Source organism: Cricetulus griseus, assembly GCF_003668045.3.
Source record: "Cricetulus griseus strain 17A/GY chromosome 1 unlocalized genomic scaffold, alternate assembly CriGri-PICRH-1.0 chr1_1, whole genome shotgun sequence".
Lineage (NCBI taxonomy): Eukaryota > Metazoa > Chordata > Mammalia > Rodentia > Cricetidae > Cricetulus > Cricetulus griseus.
Window position 1 is genome coordinate 77,551,095 of NW_023276807.1, and position 20,873 is coordinate 77,571,967.

A 20,873-nucleotide genomic window follows, 5' to 3' on the forward strand; every position below is an offset into this window, starting at 1 on the left:
TAGAACCTGCTTTGATAGGTTAGAAACACTGGAAATCTTTTTTATGAACCACAGAGAAGTCTGGGGAAATCTGACCCCTTATCTTCTAACCTTGTATCTCCTTTGATCCCACCAACCTCTTTCAGCTATTGTCCTATACAGTCTACTCTATGCAGAAAATTCTAGTCACTGTCCCAATTATATCATTTTAGTGATTATGAAGCCAGTATGGTTAGGGAGACAGGAAAAACATATGGGGATAGGAAGACAAAGGGGCCCCTTACTCTGGTGAAGCCTTTTACTAAGAATCAAGAATTTCAATATAATTAACGTTTCAGTTTTCTAGGAATCTCATCAGAAGCCTCACTTACCCACCCCCATGGGGGGAGGGGGGGTTGCTAATACATATCCTAACTCCCTTGTGCAACCCTAGTGGCTCCTGATTTTATTTATATTATCAGATTTTGATCCCACCCAAGGAACCATCAGACATTCTACAGTTTCTTAGAATCCTTTCAGATGTACATTAAACACCACCAAAATGCATATATGTCTACTGCTAATTCCAATTCTTTGAGAAGCCCACACTTGTGCTCATGGTAATTCATTTTCTTCTGGGGCACCTCTTTCTCTTAACTTTTGTCTTTGTGTTAGAATTTCTCTTAATAAAGCACCAACTCTTCTTACTACTGTCCTAAAATTCTTTCCTGTGGTGTTGTCAAGGGCCCAATTTTACCTGACTAGAGATATCAGAAAAAGAACTCACAGGTGTTGGTGGGCTACAATGGAGCTCTCTGCTGCTGGCTATTATGTCATTCTTGTATCCCACTGACTAGACACCCAAGTCTTCCTTTATCTTAATCTAAGCTTTCCATGCATCCTAATAATCAAATATTACATAGACTTCATTTATTAATATATTCTGCTAATGAACAGAAAATAGTTAAAACTATACCAATTATAGTAACAACACCAATTATAATGCTGGTCTTAGCCTAAAAGATTAAATATCTAATAAGAAAAAACAAAATCACCCAAACAGCAAACACATTTAAAACTTAACCAAAAAAATCTAAAAACAGAAAAAACCAACCAAACAAACAAACAAACAAAAAACCCACCCTGAAATCAGAGCATGTGTAAGTTACTGCTGTCAGATTTGGGGATCTGGGAGTACAAGAGTGCAAAAATAGGGAGCAGACATCAGCATTTGTATTTAAGTCTCCCTAGACTCCTCAGACTAGGTTCCTGGCTCTAGGTTCCCCACTTGTGAGCAAAACTCATTTACCTCTTGCATCTCAGTGATTTCCAATTTAAATTTTACACCACATTCTGTGACACTAGCAGCTGATAGAGAAAACACTAAAACATTAGTTGATAACCCCTGGATAAGGAAAAAACATAGTTAAGTTGCTCTGACTGACGCAAACAAGCACTAACAAAAGGCGGGGGGGGGGGGGGGGGGCACAAAAAAAGTGCCAGTGCACCAGGCTTACATATAACAAATACGACAAGGCTCTCTCTGCAGAGGTACTCAAACAAGAGTGAATCTGAGTTTACAAATAACAAATCTCTGGCAAGATGGATTCAACTACATCTTAACTTGTCTTTATATCCATACATTACCTTAACAAGTAAAAGCTTAACATTTTATTAAATAGTCCACAATTTAAATTGTTCATACTTGAAAGTAGCAAAATGGGCCCTAATGTGGCTTTTCACCTATTATAGTATCATTGATATAATTTTTAGTTTATCAAAAAACTAGCATATTGATTTACTTTTCATATTCAATACTTATAGCTAAGATTAAGAAAACCCTTTTTATTTAAGCACATACATGAAAAGCTTGCAGCTGTTTCCCCCTCTTTAAGTAAAAGACCCTTAAAGTCTCATGTGACTTCAATGTTAAACATACCTTTCCTCTACATTTTTTTACTGAGCAGTTTTTGTTTTAAGCAGGGCATTGTAGTTACTAGACTGTAAAAAAATGCTTAACATGTTCCTATCTTAATAACTTTGTTCTAGAAGCAAGTAACATTTTAAAAGAATTATAAAACTTTAAAGTAGCCAGAAAAACAGAACAAAAAACCTTCGAGTGAAATGTTAATTTTAGCCACTTAAGACAACTTATTCCAAGTGTTCAGACACACAGCCCTTTCTCTTTCTCATTAAACAGCAGCTGACAATCTACATAATAAAATGCTATTAAAATATTCAAGTCAACATTTTTACTGCTTTGTAGGCTTAAATTCTTACACAATGATCCACTGAGATTTGAAAGGATCTGAGCTTTCAGGAGGGAGGAGGGGGATCAGGATTACTGATTGGTTATTAAAAGGACAAAGGTTAGCACTTTAAATTTAGATATGCATTTAAAAGTATGCATATATCTGAATAATTTCAAGATACATGAGAATTAAAAAGCATTCAAATAAGAGCTTCAAAGGTTCACATTCGATCTTCAAAGAAAAGTCTTTTGCAATGCAATTCTTCTATCTACAAACCTATGGATAGATTCCAGGCACACCAAATGGCATTTATTTAAAGTCATCACAGAAATATCATCATGGACTACAGAGATGTTTATACATTTTCAACATCAAAGTGACCAAAAAATGACACGTTAATCCCATACCAATTTCAACATGCAAGATTTGAAAAGAAACCAGACAAACAAGACTGAAAAGACTACATCAAACACCACTAAACAGAATATGACATCTTTCCTGTCCATGGTCAACTGTGAAAACACAGAAGGCAGCTGTTTAATCTTTAGCATTACACGCTCACAGGCTTCAGTTTCAATTCTAAGCATATCTAAACTGCAAAGCTTACCCACGGAAATCTTACTGGTTACATAAAAAAAAAAAAAAAAGAATGAATGATTAAAAGATATACCCTTGTCCTTCCAGTGTTTCTTCTGACCGTCCATTTCTTGTCACAACCTGCCCTCGAGCAGCAATTACAAATTATGCATACCAACAGAAAAGCTGTGAACTGCAGAATTCTCCCTGAGACATGAAGTCCCGTTTCCTCAACCTAAGCCTGCAGTCTCCCCTGCTGCACGGCTGCAGCAGGACTGGAGTCACCTGACTTCTTTGGGGTGTGGAGAAGGCTGACGCAGTACAATCTGTAACTAGGCTACTAATACTCAGACATTAATGCTTCCCTTCTGTTTGGTGTCCAAGCCATTTGCTTGCTGCTCATACCAAATGCAGCTGCCTTTGCAGGGGAAGGGGCAGCTGCCAAAGAAAGGGGAAAGACTCTTCCAACATAGACAATCACTAAACACACCTGACACAGATACAGACCCGAGTCTGCACCCACACAGACTTCTTTTCTTTTTGAGGGGTAGCTCAATTGTGCTGCTTTTTTTTGTCTGTTTCACTTAAAACTTTAAAATCAACAGTTAACCCATGAGATAGAAATAGACTAATCCAAATGGGCTACTAACTTCAATTTCAAGGCTGGGAACTGTCCTTTCTTCTGGGTTTACAGGGGCTTAAAAAAGCACTCATCCTCGAAGGTATGATCAGAAAAACAATTTAGTTATTTATATTTATTAAATAAATTACTTCAGTGGAGAAATTTTCAATTCCAGTGACCTAAGGTTTTTGGTTTTTTTTTTTTTTTTCTTACTTTGTATTTCTGGAAATCTAGACTCTTCCAGATATATTGAATTATCACCTACTTCAATTCAACCTTTTAATAAATACTACCTACCACTGCAGACAATATTAATAAATCCTAGGTTGGAGGAGAAATAGTCATGTGCTAATTATATCATTTACCCTATGAAAATGGCATGATTTAATAGACATAAAAAATAGTTGCAGCATTTCTAATTTTTCAAAGTTTACCTGATGCTAACCTAAGCAGAAAAGGAAATGAAGAGTGGCAATTCAACCAGCTACAATATTTTTAAATACATATGGCATGCCAAAATATAATGCATATAATCTATGCATAGATGTACATGTATCTCGGGACTATAACTAAACTGAAATGGGGGCATTTTTCTGAAACTTGCTCTGAGTGTGTGGACTGCAAAATCCTTAAGTGGTCAGAATGCCAAGATTCATTTTTTCTTTATCTGTCTCTCTTGCTCAATTACAAATAAAAGAAAGAAATTTGAAACAAATTTTAAAAGTTTTTCAGCTCAAGAACTAGTATTTACACTACTTGCTAAGCCCTTACATAATGCAATTATTTGAGAACACTGTCACCAGACCATATCAAGGATGAAAATGTGTGGCCTCTTCACCAAAGTCTAGCATACAAAACCATTCAACAAATACAAAAATACTCCCAGGATGGTATTTTAAGTGAGCTCTTTAAAACTCAGTTTTCCTTAACAGGCTGTGGTGGCACACACCTTTAGTCCCGACACTCAGGAGGCAGAAGCAGGCAGATCTCTGAGTTCAAGGCCAACCTCGTCTACAAAATGAGTTAGTTCCAGGACAACCAGGGCTATTACACAGAGAAACTCTGTCTCAAGAAACAAAACAAAACATAAAGCTGACAGACAAGGAAAGGAATGTAGCTAACTGGTAAAGTGTATGCCTAGCAGGCTCATGGCTTGGGGTGCTAACATGAGCTCCAACGAACCGGAAGACCAATAAATAGTTAGGAGAGTGAAGCACTCACCCAGTATCTTCGAGTTACATAGTTACTAAGGTAAAGGTAGTCACCATCTATCTATACAACTCATCCATTTGTAGGACTTCACTTGTTTACTCATTTTTAAGTGTCAAGAATGTGTGTAATAATACACTCATGACTATTAAATGCACTTTTAGAACTACAAGCTTATATTAAGAAGGCAAACTGGAAGCCTTAAGTTCAGTAAGCATTCAACCTTGCAGAATGACACTCAATTCTTTAATTTCAACCACATTCTATGTAGGAGTACAGAGAAAACTAGCTAGCTCATAGGTACTGACATTTTTGCCCACTTCTTTCTCAAAATTTTAAAACTTCAGCTGTTTAAGTTAGCTAAGTATATAATAATACTTTAATCTGAAAAGCCATCAAGGCAAAATTTATGAATACACAATCTATGGGTCATATTTTCACAGCAAACCTCATCTTAGGGAGTTTAAATACCAACTTTTTTTAAAAAATGAATTTCAAGTATGATTCTCAAATAATACACACACAACCCGCCTTGCAAATGAAACTTTGATTTGGGGTAGCACTCTACTGTTTAATGCTGAAAATAACCCGAAAGACCCTCACTTCTGAAGAGCTCTGCTCTAAAATCTAAATCTAAAATGCCTCTCTCCCCATAGCTCAGTCAGAGCACTAAGTCTGTTACTCTGCACACTTAGGAAAAATATTATTAAATAAGTTCCTAATTAAAAAAAAAAAAACCCTCTGGACCTGTTCATAAAAAATAAAACTGCCTCAGAGCACATGTGAAAGATCAGCCCTGTGGCTTTCTGAGTTCAAGGACAGCCAGGACTCTAGAGCAAAAGAAACAAAAGAACAGACAGCAGTTAGACCACACTGCTGTCCACCTCATCTCAATTAAACCAGCTCTCAAACTCCATTCCCCATTTCTTTCTTCTACTTTTGAAACTTTCTGCGTGTCTGTTTTAAGATACAATATTTAGAGGCACAAGGAAATAAGGAAAAAAAACCCAACCATTTGTTTGAAAATGCGATTAAGCCATCACTTGTATACTGTTTGGGGAAGCTATACTTTTTATTTCTACTAACTATGGAAAACCAGATCTTTTCCTAGTATGAAACAGTGAAAGATACACAGTAGTCTTGAAATTAATTTCAGAATTCTGAGCTACACAAAGGTACAAAACTTGATGTTTTATTATGGAAAGGCATTGGCAACTACAAGCCCTACCATATCCTGTAATCTAACGCCCTCTATGGACTAAAAGTCAGCACTTCAACACTGCTGAACTCAATTTCACAAATGGAGAAAAGCTTGTGATCTAGAAAATGAAGAACACTTAAAATGCAAAAAACGGGAATTTCAACAAGCAAATATTAAAATCCAAAGAAACTGAAAATGATGTTGTTCCATGAGAAAACACAGTTATTTCTAAAGGCCCAAAGTATTTCTAAATTTACAATTCAAAAGTTAAGTCATTATATCTTTTACTTTAATGTAAGCATTTTAAGGAAATAGGTTTGGGGAATCTTCAAGGTCATTTCAAAATGCTTGTAATAGCATGACTCAAACATTTAATTCTGTATAAAATGTTAAAATTCAAAATTGTTTATAAATTCATTTTTTAAAATCATTAGCAAGTGTGAAACAGATAATTTACTGCTCGATAAAATTTTGTGTGACCACTTAGTATGGTTAATTATTGAAAATTCCACAGGACTGGTTTTCCATTAGGAACGCTAGGTGGCACCAACATCCCAGTCTGCATTTGACTGCCTAATTGATCACTGGCAAGCTAGCAAAGGCCACTCCTCCAGCACTTCAGTAGGATGGTTGGCTGGCACAAGGAAGCTAGATCAGAATATGATGGGGAAAACTACTCTGCTAAAATCCAGACAATCATAAGTAGAACTATTAAGAATGAAATGACAAGTGATTTAAAAAAAGTTTTCCTTTGTGAAACATCAAGCCGTCCACTGAAATGTGAGGTAGAACAAAAATCTCTAGAAAATGGAGTCAAAATTGTAACTGAAGAGTTTGCAGCCTGCATATAAGGAATATAAAATCATAAATAGAACTTTATTTTATTTATTTAAAGTGACCAAAGGTTGGACAAACAATTCATAAAAAGTAAAGCAGGAATGGCCTAGTTTTGGCAGTGAAATACAAGAGGCTAGTTAATAACAGAGATACAAATAAGAAAGCAGGAAAATTTCAAAAATCCCATTTTCAGATGTTACAATTCTATACGTCAGAGACTCTAAAGACTCCACAAGAAGGCTCATAATCTGATAAACACTCTGTACAAAATGGTTAGGATTCAAAGTTAACATTTAAAAAGACACCAGTAACAACAAAGGGCACACTGAAAAAGCAGGGAAGCAATCCTTTTCACAGCTAAAACAAAACAAAACAAAAAAACCCAAATGTGGAGTGAGGAGAGGTGGAGTGCATTTAATGCCAGCACTCAGGAGGCAGAGGCAGGAGCTGAATTAAACTCAAGGTCAGTCTGATCTACACAGGGAGTTTCAGGTTCTAGGCCAGCCAGAGCTGCATAGAGAAATCTGTTCCAAATTAAAAAAAAAAAAAAAAAAAAAAAGCAAAACAAAAAAACTTGGAATTAACCTAACAAAGAAGTTAAAGACTTCTACCATGAAAACCATTTAAGACATTAAAGAATAAAATTGAAGAAGATGTGGCTGTGGCTGGAGAGATGGCTGGATGGGTAAGGCTTGTTGGATCACGGTAATGTTCCCAGAATGAACATGGTAACTCACAACCATCTGTGACAGCTCCAGTTCCAGAAGATTCAACACCCTCTCTGACCTCCCTGGGCACCAGGCATATTCATGTGATGCACATACATACATGCAGGCAAAATACTCATACACATAAAATAAATCTGAAAAAAAAATTAAAGGAGAGAAGGAATCCCATGATCATGACTAGGCAGAATTAATATTATAAAAATAACTATCAACAGATTTAATGCAATTTCCATCAAAATTGTACTGACTTCTTCACAGAAAAAGAAAAAAACAACCTTAACTTTCAAAAAGAAACCCAGAACCACGTCAGACAGCCAAAGCAATCCTGAGCAAAATGAAATAACGCTGGAGAGATTACTGTATTAGATTAAGTCACACTTCAGATCAAGAACTAAGTAACATGGTACTGGCACAAAACCAAGTGCACATCCAAAAGGCCCAGATAAAAATCTATACAACTCCCAGCACTCGGGAGGCAGAGGCAGGCGGATCTCTGTGAGTTCAAGACCAGCCTGGACTACAAGAGCTAGTTCCAGGACAGCCTCCAAAGGAACAGAGAAACCCTGTCTGGGACACACACACACACACACACACACACACACACACACACACACACACACACACACACACACACACCTATACAACTACAGCCACTTGATTAAATGCTGGAGAAAAGGCAACCTCTTCAACAAATGGTACTAAGAAAACTGGATGTCCACATCTGGATTATCTCTTTACCTATTCAAAAATCAACTACAAATGGATCAAAGATCTTAATGTAATACCCCAAACTCTCAAACTGTTAGGAAACACTTCAAAACAGGCATAGGCAACTTTCTGAATAGGATTTCAATTGCTCAAGAAATAAAGCCAATGAATAATAAAAGAAACCTCAAGATATTAAAAAGCTTAGTATAGCAAAGTAGACAGACTACAGAATGGAAGAAAAAAATCTATACCTGACAAGATTAATGTCAACAAAGAACTCAAAAATAGACTGATGAAAATTCTCAAGAGATGAAATACAATGTCCAATAAAAATATGCAAAACCGTTCAACCTCAGGGCTGGAAAGATGGCTCAGCGGTTAAGAGCACCAGCTGCTCTTCCAGAGGTCCCAGGTTCAATTCCCAGCAACCACAGGCAGCTCACAGCTGTCCATAACTCCAGTTCCAGGGGATATGACACCTTCATACCAATGCACGTAAAATAAAGGTAAATTAAAAAAAAAAAAAAAAAAACCTGCTCAACCTCACTAGCCATCAGAGATAGAGAGTCCAACATGGTAGAGAGAGAACTGATTCCTCACAGTTGTCCTGTGATCTCCACACAGAAGCCATGGCAGGAACAAGCATGAGCATGCACACACAGAAAATAATAAATACATGTAATAAAGGTTTTTTTTTTTTAATTAGTTAACAGCAAATGCTAGCAAGGTTTTAGACTTAACTACATTGCTGGTAGAAATGTAAATGAATCCATCCTGATGGAATTCAATATGAAAGTTCCTAAAAAAAAAAAAAAAAAAAAAAAAAAACTAAAAATGATAGGGGCCAGAGATCTGGCTCAGTGGTCAAAAGCACTTGGTATTCTTGCAGAGGACCCAGGTTCAGGTCCGAGCACCCACATGACTTAAAATCATCTCAATCTCCAGCCACCCTCTTTTGGCTTCCAAAGGCACCAGGCATGCACACAGAGCACATACATAAATGCACGCAAACACTCACACAAATATGATAAAACTAAACAAATCTTTAAAAAAAAAAAAAAAAACTAAACTAAAAGTAACAGTAAGCACATGAGCCAGATGTAGCACTCCTGAGCATATATTTACCCAGAGGACTCAATGCTAGTGAATGTATTGCAAAGATTTGCACATCAATGTATAATGCAGCACCATTCACAGTAGCTATCATGGAACCCACCTAGATGTTCAACAACCAAGAATGGAAAGAAAATGTGATGCATACACACAATGACCTATTTTTTCAGCCATAAAGAATGAAGCTATGGCCGGGTGTTGGTGGCACACGCCTTTAATCCCAGCACTCGGGAGGCAGAGGCAGAGGCAGGCAGATCTCTGTGAGTTCGAGGCCAGCCTGGTCTCCAGAGCAAGTGCCAGGATAGGCTCTAAAGCTACACAGAGAAACCCTGTCTCGAAAAACCAAGAAAAAGAAAAAAGGAAAAAAAAAAATAAATAAAGCTATGTTATTTGCAGAAATATGGGTGCAACTAAAGTTAATTGTACTAAGTGAATTAAGTTAGCCCCAGAAAGACTGTGACTGTTGTACATGATTCCTAGAGTTACACACATATAATTGTGTATGTGGATGTGATATGAAAGTAGATGTTAAAACGTCCTAAAGGAGGGGAGGGAGAAAGGGAAAAGTAAAGGAATGAGGTGGGAATGTGGTCATTTGTATGAAATGTATTTGCTTGGGGCTCTGCCATTAAGAGCATTTGCTGCTCTTGCAGAGGATCAGGTTTCAGTTCCCAGCATCCACATGGCAGTTCCCAACCTTCTGTAACTCCATTTCCAGGGTCAGAAGCTCTCCTTAACTCCACAGATACCACATACACATACACATAGGCAAAATACTCATACAAAAGACAATTTAAAGTACTTACTTAACACACTATATCATGTACAATAGCTCAGTTACTAGTGCTTATTTAGCATGAATGAAACCGTGGCTTGAATACTAGCACCGCATAAAGTAGTAGTGCCTGCAATCTGAGTATTTGGAGGGTGGAAACCGAGAAGTAGGTGGTTTTTCTCTTTAAGTATTATTTTATTGTATGAATGTTTTGCCTGTGTATATATTTTGTGTACTACTTGTGTGCGGAGGTTGTCAAATCCTCTGAACTGGAGTTAACAATGGTTGTGAGCTACCACATGGTGTTAGGAACCAAATCTCAGTTTTCTGAAGTGCTCTTAACCACTAGGCCATCTCTCTAGTCACATAATGGTCACTCTTGGCTACATAAGCCAACCTGATTACGGTGATATAAAGAAAGCATTCTAAGACTGGGCTGGAGAGATGTCTAAGTGGTTAGGAGCACTTGCAAAGCAACTACAAGGACTTTGGTTCAAATCCCAGCACACATCTGAGAATCTGGATATGGTCTTGTGTGTGCCTTTTAGCCTCAGAACTGTGAAGGGTAGTGACAAGAGGACGACTGCCAGCCTAGACCCACCCCCCCCAAAAAAAAGACAACTTTTTGAGGCGATCTCAAACAGGAATGGTAGTCAAAATACCCTGAAATTGTGATCCTCCTGCCCCCATTCCTTCGTGTTGGGATTAAAGGATAGGGTTTATATTCTGACTGTAATATCTGTCAAAAGGAAATCTGAAAATCACTCATTGCAGCTCTACTTAGAGTACCTGGAAGGCAGAATTATGACCTTGGTGATTTGGAAATTAAGCATGACATAAGATGTGACTTTATGTCAAGTTGACAAGGGTCGGACCTATGCAATTAATAGTAGTCAACTTGACCTCACCTGGAATCAACTAAATCCAAAGCAGCTGGGCACACCTTTGGGGGAGTTTGATTTGATCATTTGAGATAATCAAATCATCTTAAATCTTAATCATTAACCACCTTAAATCTGGATCATTACAGGGTATAAGACCCACCTTAAAATCGGGACCAGCCCCCATCCAAGGACAAGAAGGAAGCTTTTATTTTTTGCCTACTTACCTCGCTCTTCCTGGTAAGTTCATCTGTCCTGTTACTAAGGCATTCTTTAGCTGGTGTTGCAATCTACCTACTTCTATGAGGTTCCAACATAGAATGAAGACCAGCAGCTCTCAAGTGAATTATATGGAGGGCTGAGACTTAGTCTTGTAGACTGAACATATCCTTGGACTTTCTGTCAAGAGATAACCATTGTTGGACCACTTGGACCACAGCCCCTCTCTCTGTGTCTGTGTGTGTGTCTCTGTGTATGTGCGTGTGCGTACCCACAAAAGGTCCAGTTAAGTTAAATGAGAACAAAGGAATTTTTGGCTCCCCACTCTCAAAGAAATATGGTACTTCAAACCACCAAGCCAAAGCAATTATAAGTATCTACTTTTAATAGATAAGATACTATAATCAAAGAAATCATCAAGCTGAAAAATCTAATTCTCATTCTTTTTGTAGAAAAAAGCCAACATTTAGAGATTGTGAAAAAGAATTCATACCATCCAAATTGTTTATACACTCTATTTACTTCCTGTGACTTTTATGGAATATACATAATTAGGTTTTTTGTTGTGTTTGTTTTCCAGACATGGTTTCTCTATGTAGCCTGTGTAGCAGGTGCTTTAATCTTCTGAGCAATCTTTCCAGCCCCATTTTTAGAAACTCTTAATTTAAACTAGATGATTCTAAAAAGAAATCATTTTTAACTGACAAAATTATAGATATATTTAGGGTACAATGTGGTAGTTTGATAAATGTGCAATGATCAAGGTAATTAGCATTTCCTTGTCCTTAAACATTAAATTTTGTTCAGTAGTTTTTAAACAATCATATTCACTCACTGGGGAAAAGAACATAATTTATATGTAACAAATGTGTAAGCCTTTAATCCCAGCACTTGGAAGGCAGAGGCAGGCAGATCTCTGTGAGTTCAAGGCCAGCCTGATATACAGATCAAGTTTCAGGACAGCCAGAGCCATGTGCCACCACAACCCTGTGCTCTTTATTCTTTTAATTCCAAACTAGGGCTACAGATCCCTAGGTTTACTGAAACCAATCTCAGAAACATATGAAAACTAGCTTAAGTTTTAGAAGGAAGCATGAAGGTGATTTCATAGGTACATACTTCAATACTGTTCACATGCCTTCTCCTCCTTGCCTTTAGCCCATAGTATATCACGCTGCTCTGTGCTTCACTGTCAGGTCTATTGTTCCCTCTAAAGCCATTTTAATGTGCTGCTTGAAACCTCCTATTGCACCATAGCCATCTTTTCTAATCCCCCTTTCTTTACTAAGCATTCCTTCTTTCACTAAAATCTGACTTCCCTGTGGTGCTTCTAAATCAAGGCTGCTTACTCTCCTGTACTTTGCACAATTGGAGACACGGAGTGCCATGTACTCTTTCTGCTAACTAATGCTGCTTCCAGATCCAGACTCATTTCAGAAGCCTGGCTAGGTCATGCTCATCTTTTCTTACTGCTCCTGTCACGTTTCCCTATCAGTTACCCCAAGTGCCTTTTACCAAAAACTCTTGGGGGGTGGGGGCTGCTGTTTTTTTTGGGGGGAGGGGGTGGTACATGCATGCTCATTTGTTTAAGTACATTACATAGAGACCACAGATTGTTCCTTGAGACAGGGTCTCTTGCTGAACCTTGAACTTGCTCACTCAGGTAGTCTAGCTAGCCTGCCTGTCTTCGGATTCTGATTCCTGCCCCCAGTGTGCTGGGATAACAGGTGGGCCACTGTGTGCCTGCAAGCTTTTATGTGGATGCTAGGGATCTGAACTCTGGCTACATGCCTATATCAAGTACTTTATCCACTGAGCCATCTCCCCATTCCCTGTCCCTTACCATATCTCTATCTAAGTCCTGTCACTATCCTAAGTAACTTTACTGCATATGCTATACATTTCAACCTCTTGGCCTCAGCAACTTTCTTCATAGCTAAACCTTGGTCACTTATAATCAACCTGAACTGCTTTTGCTCTAAAATTCTAAACTCAATATCCAACACATACTTCTTAATATTTTCCCTATAACATTCTAAGAGTCACATTTTTATTCCTATCACTTTTGGTTCTTAGACCTAATTTACACCTAGAACTCACTTGATCTACTACTCTCTTTCTGTCAACTTCCTAGTTATCCAACCTGGATGGCAGCCCATCATTTCAACTACTGCAAACTACTTTTATCCCTATTATTCTCAACTCTCTTGGCTCACTGTCCTTCCACTGGCCCATGTGGCAAAACAGCACTATCTCAAAAAAAAAAAAAAAAAAAACTACTTGCCTTCTCTGATCCCATATCCAGGCTACTGAGTACATTAAATGTCACTGGGCAGAGAGTATAACTCAATAATAAAGCACTTGCCTAGCATGCACAAGACCCTGAATACCAATCAATGATTAAGTTCTTAACACACTGCCCTTGCAGCCTCTAGTTGGAATTATTTCGTACTTACTTTGTCAAGTATGTTTCAGCTCATCCTCAGCAAATACCAAACAAGTCCTTCAGTTTCAGACACAAAAAATCCTAGCAGTATCAATACCATCCACACATTCCTTCCTACTCACTACAACAGTATTCTTTCTTCTACAAAGCCAATCCCTTCACCTAAACTCTGGAGTTCATCCCAGCATCTATGATCAACTGTTCCAACCCTAAAAGGGGAATGGGGACAATTCCATACTCCATTCCCCTGCTAGCTAACATTTTCCTTCTTGTTCCCAAACTATTATCCACGTTTAGTCTGTATGGGCTCTGGTCCACCCACGTATATATCAGGCACCTTCCCACCTTTTTCAGTCCTTAACTCTTATGTGTCAACCATCTATTGTTGCCTTTTGGTTTTCCCTTGCTCCTCTCTGTAGCTTTAGTTTTTAGCTCGAATTCACGGCAAATATACATAATACAATAGCCAGCCAAGTTCTTTCAAAGATCTTTTTAAGTATGGTATCAGTAATTTCTTTGCCTCAATTTATCATCTCCCAAGCCCATTTTATTTTCTCATGTCCCCAACCTCCATTTTTCATGTTGTTAACTCATACACACATGGCACGAACCCAGAATCCTACCACTGTCTTTGACTTCTCTCCATCTTTCATGTTATATCCATCAAACAAGAAATTATTGTGGGATATTTTGATCACATTCTGATGCTCCCAATAAAGTTTGACTGCCAATAGTTTGCTCTGAATCAGAGGGGAGAGCTAGCTACTAGCCGACCAAAATAAGAGGTTTTTGGAGGACTGATGACAGACAAACACAGAAAGTAGTAGGGCAATGTTTAGAGTCTTGGCCTTTTTGGACAGAGGAAGGAGAGTGAGGGGAGGTCACTGGTTGTGTCTCCTCTGCTTCTATGATCATTCAGATTCTTAGCCCCATATCTGACTCCTAAGTGTTTATTGATAAAGAGAATAGATAAATGCTACAGGAAATCTACATGCTCAATTTCTTATCTGAATATTCAGAATCTCCTCTTGTAACCAAGAATTAATATGTAAATACAACATAAGTGCTACATATTTAAATAGAAAACATAACTAACAGCTGTGTAAGCTAAGTAAGAAAATGTTGCTGGGATTCATCCATGTCATTTCATGCTCATAGCTCATCTTCTAATGATATTCTTCTATATTCATAGACCAAAGCCTAACATAATGGTCATCAGAGAGGCTTTATCTAGCAACTGATGGGAGCAGATGCAGAGACCCACAGCCAAAAATTAGGAGCAGCTCTGGGAATCCTGTGGAAGAGGGAGAGGAAGGATTGTAGGAGCCAGAGGGGTCAAGGACACCACAATAAAACCCACATAATCAACTAACCAGGACTCATAGAGGCTCACAAAGACTGAACTAACAATAAAGGAGCCTGTAGGGGTCTGACCTAGGTCCACTGCATATATATTATGGTTGCATAGCTTAGTGTTCTTGTGGGATTTCTAAGAATGGGAACGAGGGCTGTCTCTGACTCTTTTGCCTGCTTTGGGGACGCTATTCCTCAGGCCAGGTTGCCTCATCTAGCCTTAATATGATGTGTGTTTAGTCTCATTGTAAAACATGATATGCCATATTTTGTTAATATCCCTGGGAGGCCTGCCCTTTCTAGAAGGGAAAGGAGGAGGGATAGATCTAGGAAACTGGGAAGAGAGGGAGTGGAAACTGTGATAGGGATATAATATATGAGAATAAATAAAAAGAAAAAATGTGTGCAAAACAAGCATGGTAAATGTTGAGTCAAACGTATAAATGGATAATCTGAGCTTTTCATAAATTAAGAGAGCATGCTTCGATAATTATTTTCCTGAAAAAAAATCTATACTTAATATGTCTAGCCTCATACCTCTCACTAGAAAAATAATGCATATTAAAATATTTAAAACATGCTACAGAAATGGTCATGCTTCACAAATTTGATATGAAATAATTTCTAAGATTAATAATAAACACATTGGAAAAGACTGTTTCAATTTCCCTTGTCATGTTATCAGGAAAACACTGAAGAAAAAAAAATACATCACATAAGATAATTTACTAATTTTTTTCCTGGATCCATGATATAATGTTAAGTATGGAAAAGATAACAACAAGGGTAAGTGTTGAGCAGAAGGGAAGTAGGTAAAAATAACACTCAAAACTTATTTTGTATTCTTGTTTTTTGAGACAAATTCACAATAATCCTCCTGCTTTAGCCTCCAGAGTACAGTTTAGATTATGGGTATTGTAACATCATACTTTTCTAGAATTAAAGCTTTTCTTAATAATTTCCTTCTCTTAATTTTATTAATTTTTCAATGTGTTTTGAGTGTTCCACCTGCATGTATGCCTGTGTATATCACATGTCTGGTGTCCACAGAGGTCAAATGAAGGCATCAGATCCCCTAGAACTGGAGGTACAGCAGGTTGTGAGCAACCATGTGGGTGCGGGGAAGTGAACTTGATCTTGTACAAAAGAACAGCAAGTGCTCTTAACTACTGAGCCATCTTCCCAGCCCCACAAACTAAAACTTTAAACTAGTGAAAGATTCTAATCAACATGATATATCAGACACTATAAACATGTCACAAAATGTTATCTGTGTTCCATGGTTAGCCAAAAATGGTGAGATAGTGCATAGATTGATTACCTGAAATTTTACTCAGCTCTGATGAAAATAAGGCTGACAGTGATCTGTCCTCTCTCTCTGTATCAGAAGGAAGTTTTTTCTCTGCTTCTTTCATAAGCACTTGGGGTTTAACTAAGCTGCCCATTTCTGTTCGCGGTTCCAAAGCAGAAATACTTGAAGGCAATAAGGACACCTTAGATACACTGGACCTATCTTTGGAGAATTCATCTGAAACGTGGACTTCATCTTTAGGATGTATATTCTTGAAAGAAAGGTCATGAGGCAATTCTGAACACGGCAATGACCCAGCCTTACTCTGAACATTAGCAATTTCACTTTTGTTGGATATTTCTAGGTCAGTGTATTCCTTGGCTAATTTAGGAGAAGAATCGGTTTTAGAACTGATAAAAGCAGGAAATTCATCTATTATCTCAATTGGAGATGAATCTGAAAATGTTTCACTTTCTTTTATTTTGTCTTCCTTAGAAGTAAGCAAGCCATCATTTGAATAAATCGAAGTATTAAGCTCTTCCATCTGCAGAGGAATTTTCTCCTTTTTGGTCAATGCTGGAATTTCATTAGGTGCAGCATCTTTTGTAATATGTAAACTGGGCTGAAAAGCCTCTAAATATGGCTTTCCTACCTCCTGGGGTGAAGCACTAAGTCTCTCCTCGTGTTTGTGTTGTGTTACCATCTCAGACACTTCAGCGAGACTCTCCTTCATGAGCATCACAGCCTCCTCTTGTGTTTGTGGGACTTCAGGAATTGAATCATCACTAAATAAGTCAACTGGTTCAGAATCGGGGGAGGAATCCTCCACTAGCTCAACGTGATCAGGCACCAATTTCTCAAATTTTGCTATTTCTGAATAATTAGAGAAATCTGGACTTGGTTCAGTGGAGAGCTTTGTTTCTTTAATTAAATCACATGCAATGGATATATAAGGAGCCTCTGTTTCCTGAACAGCTGCATTAATACTTTCAGGCTCTTTAATTTCTTCCTTTATTCCCAAAGCTTTTGGTGCTACATTCATGGCTTCTTCATAAGGTGGGGGGTTTTCAGGCTCAAGCTTTGAGCTGTCGTAACTAGCTGATGCAGGTGCTCCTAGTGGGGACACGCTGTGCTGTGCTGCAGAAGCACCAGCATTTGGAAGGAGAGAATTTAATGGTGCTTCCATAACGATATCAGGCAAAACTGGTGAAGGAGTTGCTTCAGATTCTTCAAATGATGGGCAAAGCTGTGCTGTGGGATAAAGTGATTCTTGTAAAGCTTCTGATGTTTGGACCAAGTCCATTTTCGTTTCATAAGCCATTTTTGTACCTGTAGCTTCGTTCAGTTCACTTTCACATGCTTCTTGTACTAAGTCTGGGGTTAGACCTTCAGGCATACTTGCCACTTCTTCCTTGGTCACCTTTGATAAATTATCTGTTGTGACATAATCTGCCTCAGAGTCCTGTGTTCCTACAAGAAACGGGTTTGATGTTTGGGGGCTAGTTTTATCTGTTGTAATTTGTGCCTTCCTTTCTTCTATTTTTTTTTCATCCGTTTTATTTTCTGAAGCATGATCTTCTAGCAATGGAAAAATGCTTGCTGCAGTGCTATCAGATGCTGAGGTAAAGGAAGCACATGTGATGTATGCTCTGGAGCCATCCTTCACAGGCTCTGGTGTACTGGGGAAAGAAGTGTCATCATTACTACTTTCACTGTCTTTCCCATGACTTTTTTGCTCCAGGTTATCTTCAAAGGATTTCTTATCCATTCTATTTTCCAAATTACCTCTAGCAGCCAGCACATCCCTAGTTCCCTCATAAGTATCTTTCACTTCCCATGCTTGCTCAAATGGCTTAAAGTCTGCATACTCTTCCCTCATAGGTGCTACCACTGACACTTGCATTTCATTAAGAATGTCCTTTGTCTTTTCTGGAGACACAACTCTGTCTTCTTTAACCACTTTAGGAAGGGTCATAGGTGACTCCAGTGGATTATGAAGGGCTGCACTGCTAACTAAATCCTCTTTGTCTCTACTCCTTACAGTTCCTTCATCCTTGGGGTTTTCTACTAGTATGGCTGACTCTACTTTTGGAGAGCCAGTGAATGACGATCCCATTTCTGAATATTCTAATTCTGAAAACTCTGTTAAAGCTCTATCTACAAATGGATTTGTTGCCCTCTCTGACAACTCTTTAGAAGCTTCATTTAAAGTTTCTTCAATTGTTCCTTCTGTGGATGACACTGCTGATAAATTACCAAGGTATTCGTGTTCTTTAAAAGAAACAGTTGAAAGAGGAGACAGAGAAGGAAGAGAGGCAGCAGTCTCAAGCGGGACAGATGGGAAATCCTCTTGAGCAGATGGAACAGTGTCACCTGGCTGCTCCTTCAAATCCATGCTTTTTTCTGTGGCCATGGACAGAAAGGGAAATTAGAGAATGCTTGTGTTCTCGGAGCAAAAGCAAGTTTTATGACAGACTCATAAAAGTGTTAGTAAAAACTATTAAAGTGAAGTATTAATAGCAATTAGTTAATAAATACACAGATTTGGATCATTACTGAAAATATGAAACTATAGTCAATTTTAAAAAGTACATGGCTATTGAACAACACTTAATAAATACGTTGTCTACCACAATAGCCAAGTGAGGACTCCAAAATACTCTCATTACGAAGAAATTAAAAACATCTAAGATGATGGATATACTAATCAGCTTGACCTGACCATGCAACAATGAATGTACTGAATTATCACACTGTACCCTATAGTTATTAAAGTACCCAAAGAAAAAAATAACATGCAGTTTCAGAAGCAGTTACCTACTATGCAGAGACATAAATCTGAAAAAAACCTTGGGTGTTACTAACTGGAAAAAGCCATTTTTAAGTAGTTTAAAGAAAAAATAAGGTTTGATGAGTAACCAACTGTATAGACTGGGTACTGGATTATCAAAGGCCAGAGACAGGCATTCCTTTATAGAAAGGCCTGTGGCTATACAAAGGCAAACTATTTGAAGAAAATGAATCATAATGTAAATATAAATCAAGGATCCAAGAATCCCTTGCATCATTCCAATTATAAATCAAACTCTACTCATGCCTCCCTTAGATGTAGCATATAAAATGCAAATTTAGGTTTTGTTTCTTTTTTTCTTTTCAGTAAAAACAACATTCTTGGACCAATGTTAATTTTCAGTAAATCCAAAGTATTCTGTTGAGTTAACACTAGAGTGACAGAATACACAGAGACAAAGGCTAGCAGAAAGAACTTGCCTGCAGAAGAGGGTATCACAGGCTCAGATGCAGCAGGAAGAGCAAAAAGGGTCTCATCTGAAAAACAAACAGAAGACGACCTCAGCAGAAATACAAGCAGGCTGGAGGAGGGAAGGCAAGAAACTAAGCAAGGGGCAGTTCATAATGAGTTAACCACATCTGTAGAGAAAAGGCTAAGGAAAGTAGAAAAGAAGTTAGAAATAGAAGCTAACTCTCACATATGACTAAATGTTAGTCATTTTTTAAGAGGCAATATAACATTTTTACACTGAATTTTAACCAAACCTATTTTTCACACAGTAACATCACTTAATATACTGCATCCCAGGCTTTTATTTACATTTGCAGTTAGGTAAATTGTCTTGTTCTACTCCAATCAAAACTTTAAAAGGTATGTATGATAAAATTAATAACTATTTCATTTAATCATTTATTTCCAGCATATGTTCCATTTAAAGAACACTTTCTGAGAATTATGTGTTTTCTCTTACATTCATAAAAGCAATGGTACAGTCACTGTACAATGCTAAAATCAGGCATGAGCCATTGTCCAACTGTCACTCAGGAATGAAATCATCAACCCCCTATTATCATTAGTTACCTTTTCATTTGTTTTAAGTACTTTATACCCTAGAATTCACTCTACTTTCCACCCTATTGTCATAATGGTGGTTAATAGGTTCCTTTTAAATAAAAATTAAACAAAAAAGAAACTTACTAAAGTATGCACAATTAGCATGAGACCCATATATAGCTTAGCTCCAGTCTTTCCCACATGAAATATAGCAATGTTTGTGCCCTGCCCATATTCCTATGTTGAATCTTTAACTCCTAAATTAGATTGTTCACACAGAGCTTTGGGGAGGTTACCAGAGTTAAATGAGGTCCTTTCAAAAGTAAGGCTCTGGTCCCATGTGATTATTGCCTTTACAAAGAGATACCAGAGAGCATTCACATGGGGAGGTGGAAGCCACTAAGTAAAAAAAGGCTGCCTCAAAATAAAATCTACTGAATTGATTCTTCTCAGTGTCACACATTGTGACAAATGTCTGTTGTGTAAGCTACTTAATTTTCATTTTGTACCACGCAGACAATACACTATATATTAGAATGATAACCTTGTATATATGATATCAGTTTGTACCTGTGGTTTTATACTAGGAAGGACTCTAGCACAGGACTACTTGAAACAACTCAAGGCATAATGGGAAAGCTTTTCTTCTGCAAAGAGAACCCAATGAATTTGGAAAGACACTTCTACCAGGAAATAGAAGAGACAAGGCTGATTAAAACAAATACAAGTAAAAGAGATGCATACAGCTAACATGAATATGGACTTGTCTTCCAAGTCCCCTTGATAAGCGGGGACTAGTTGATAGCTAACTTTGTAATGTCAAATAAACTGTGACTGAGTCTCCACAGGGCACAATATCA

General features: G+C 37.8%; 1 protein-coding gene across 6 annotated transcripts in view; it reads right to left on the minus strand.

Moving 5' to 3' along the window:
* The window catches only part of Rtn4 (reticulon 4), a 52,049-nt gene that overhangs the window by 22,369 nt on the left and 8,807 nt on the right, over nucleotides 1-20,873 (minus strand). For 2 of the 6 annotated variants that reach the window (XM_027387944.2, XM_027387943.2), the window contains exons 2-3: nucleotides 19,440-19,496; nucleotides 16,200-18,572 (exon numbers count right to left, since the gene is read on the minus strand). The exons of 2 other annotated variants lie outside the window; for them this stretch is intronic. In XM_027387944.2, coding sequence (XP_027243745.1) covers nucleotides 16,200-18,572; nucleotides 19,440-19,496 — 2,430 coding nt within the window. The remainder of the gene's footprint in view (nucleotides 1-16,199; nucleotides 18,573-19,439; nucleotides 19,497-20,873) is intronic. 2 more of the 6 variants (XM_027387945.2, XM_027387946.2) reach the window with 1 other exon arrangement.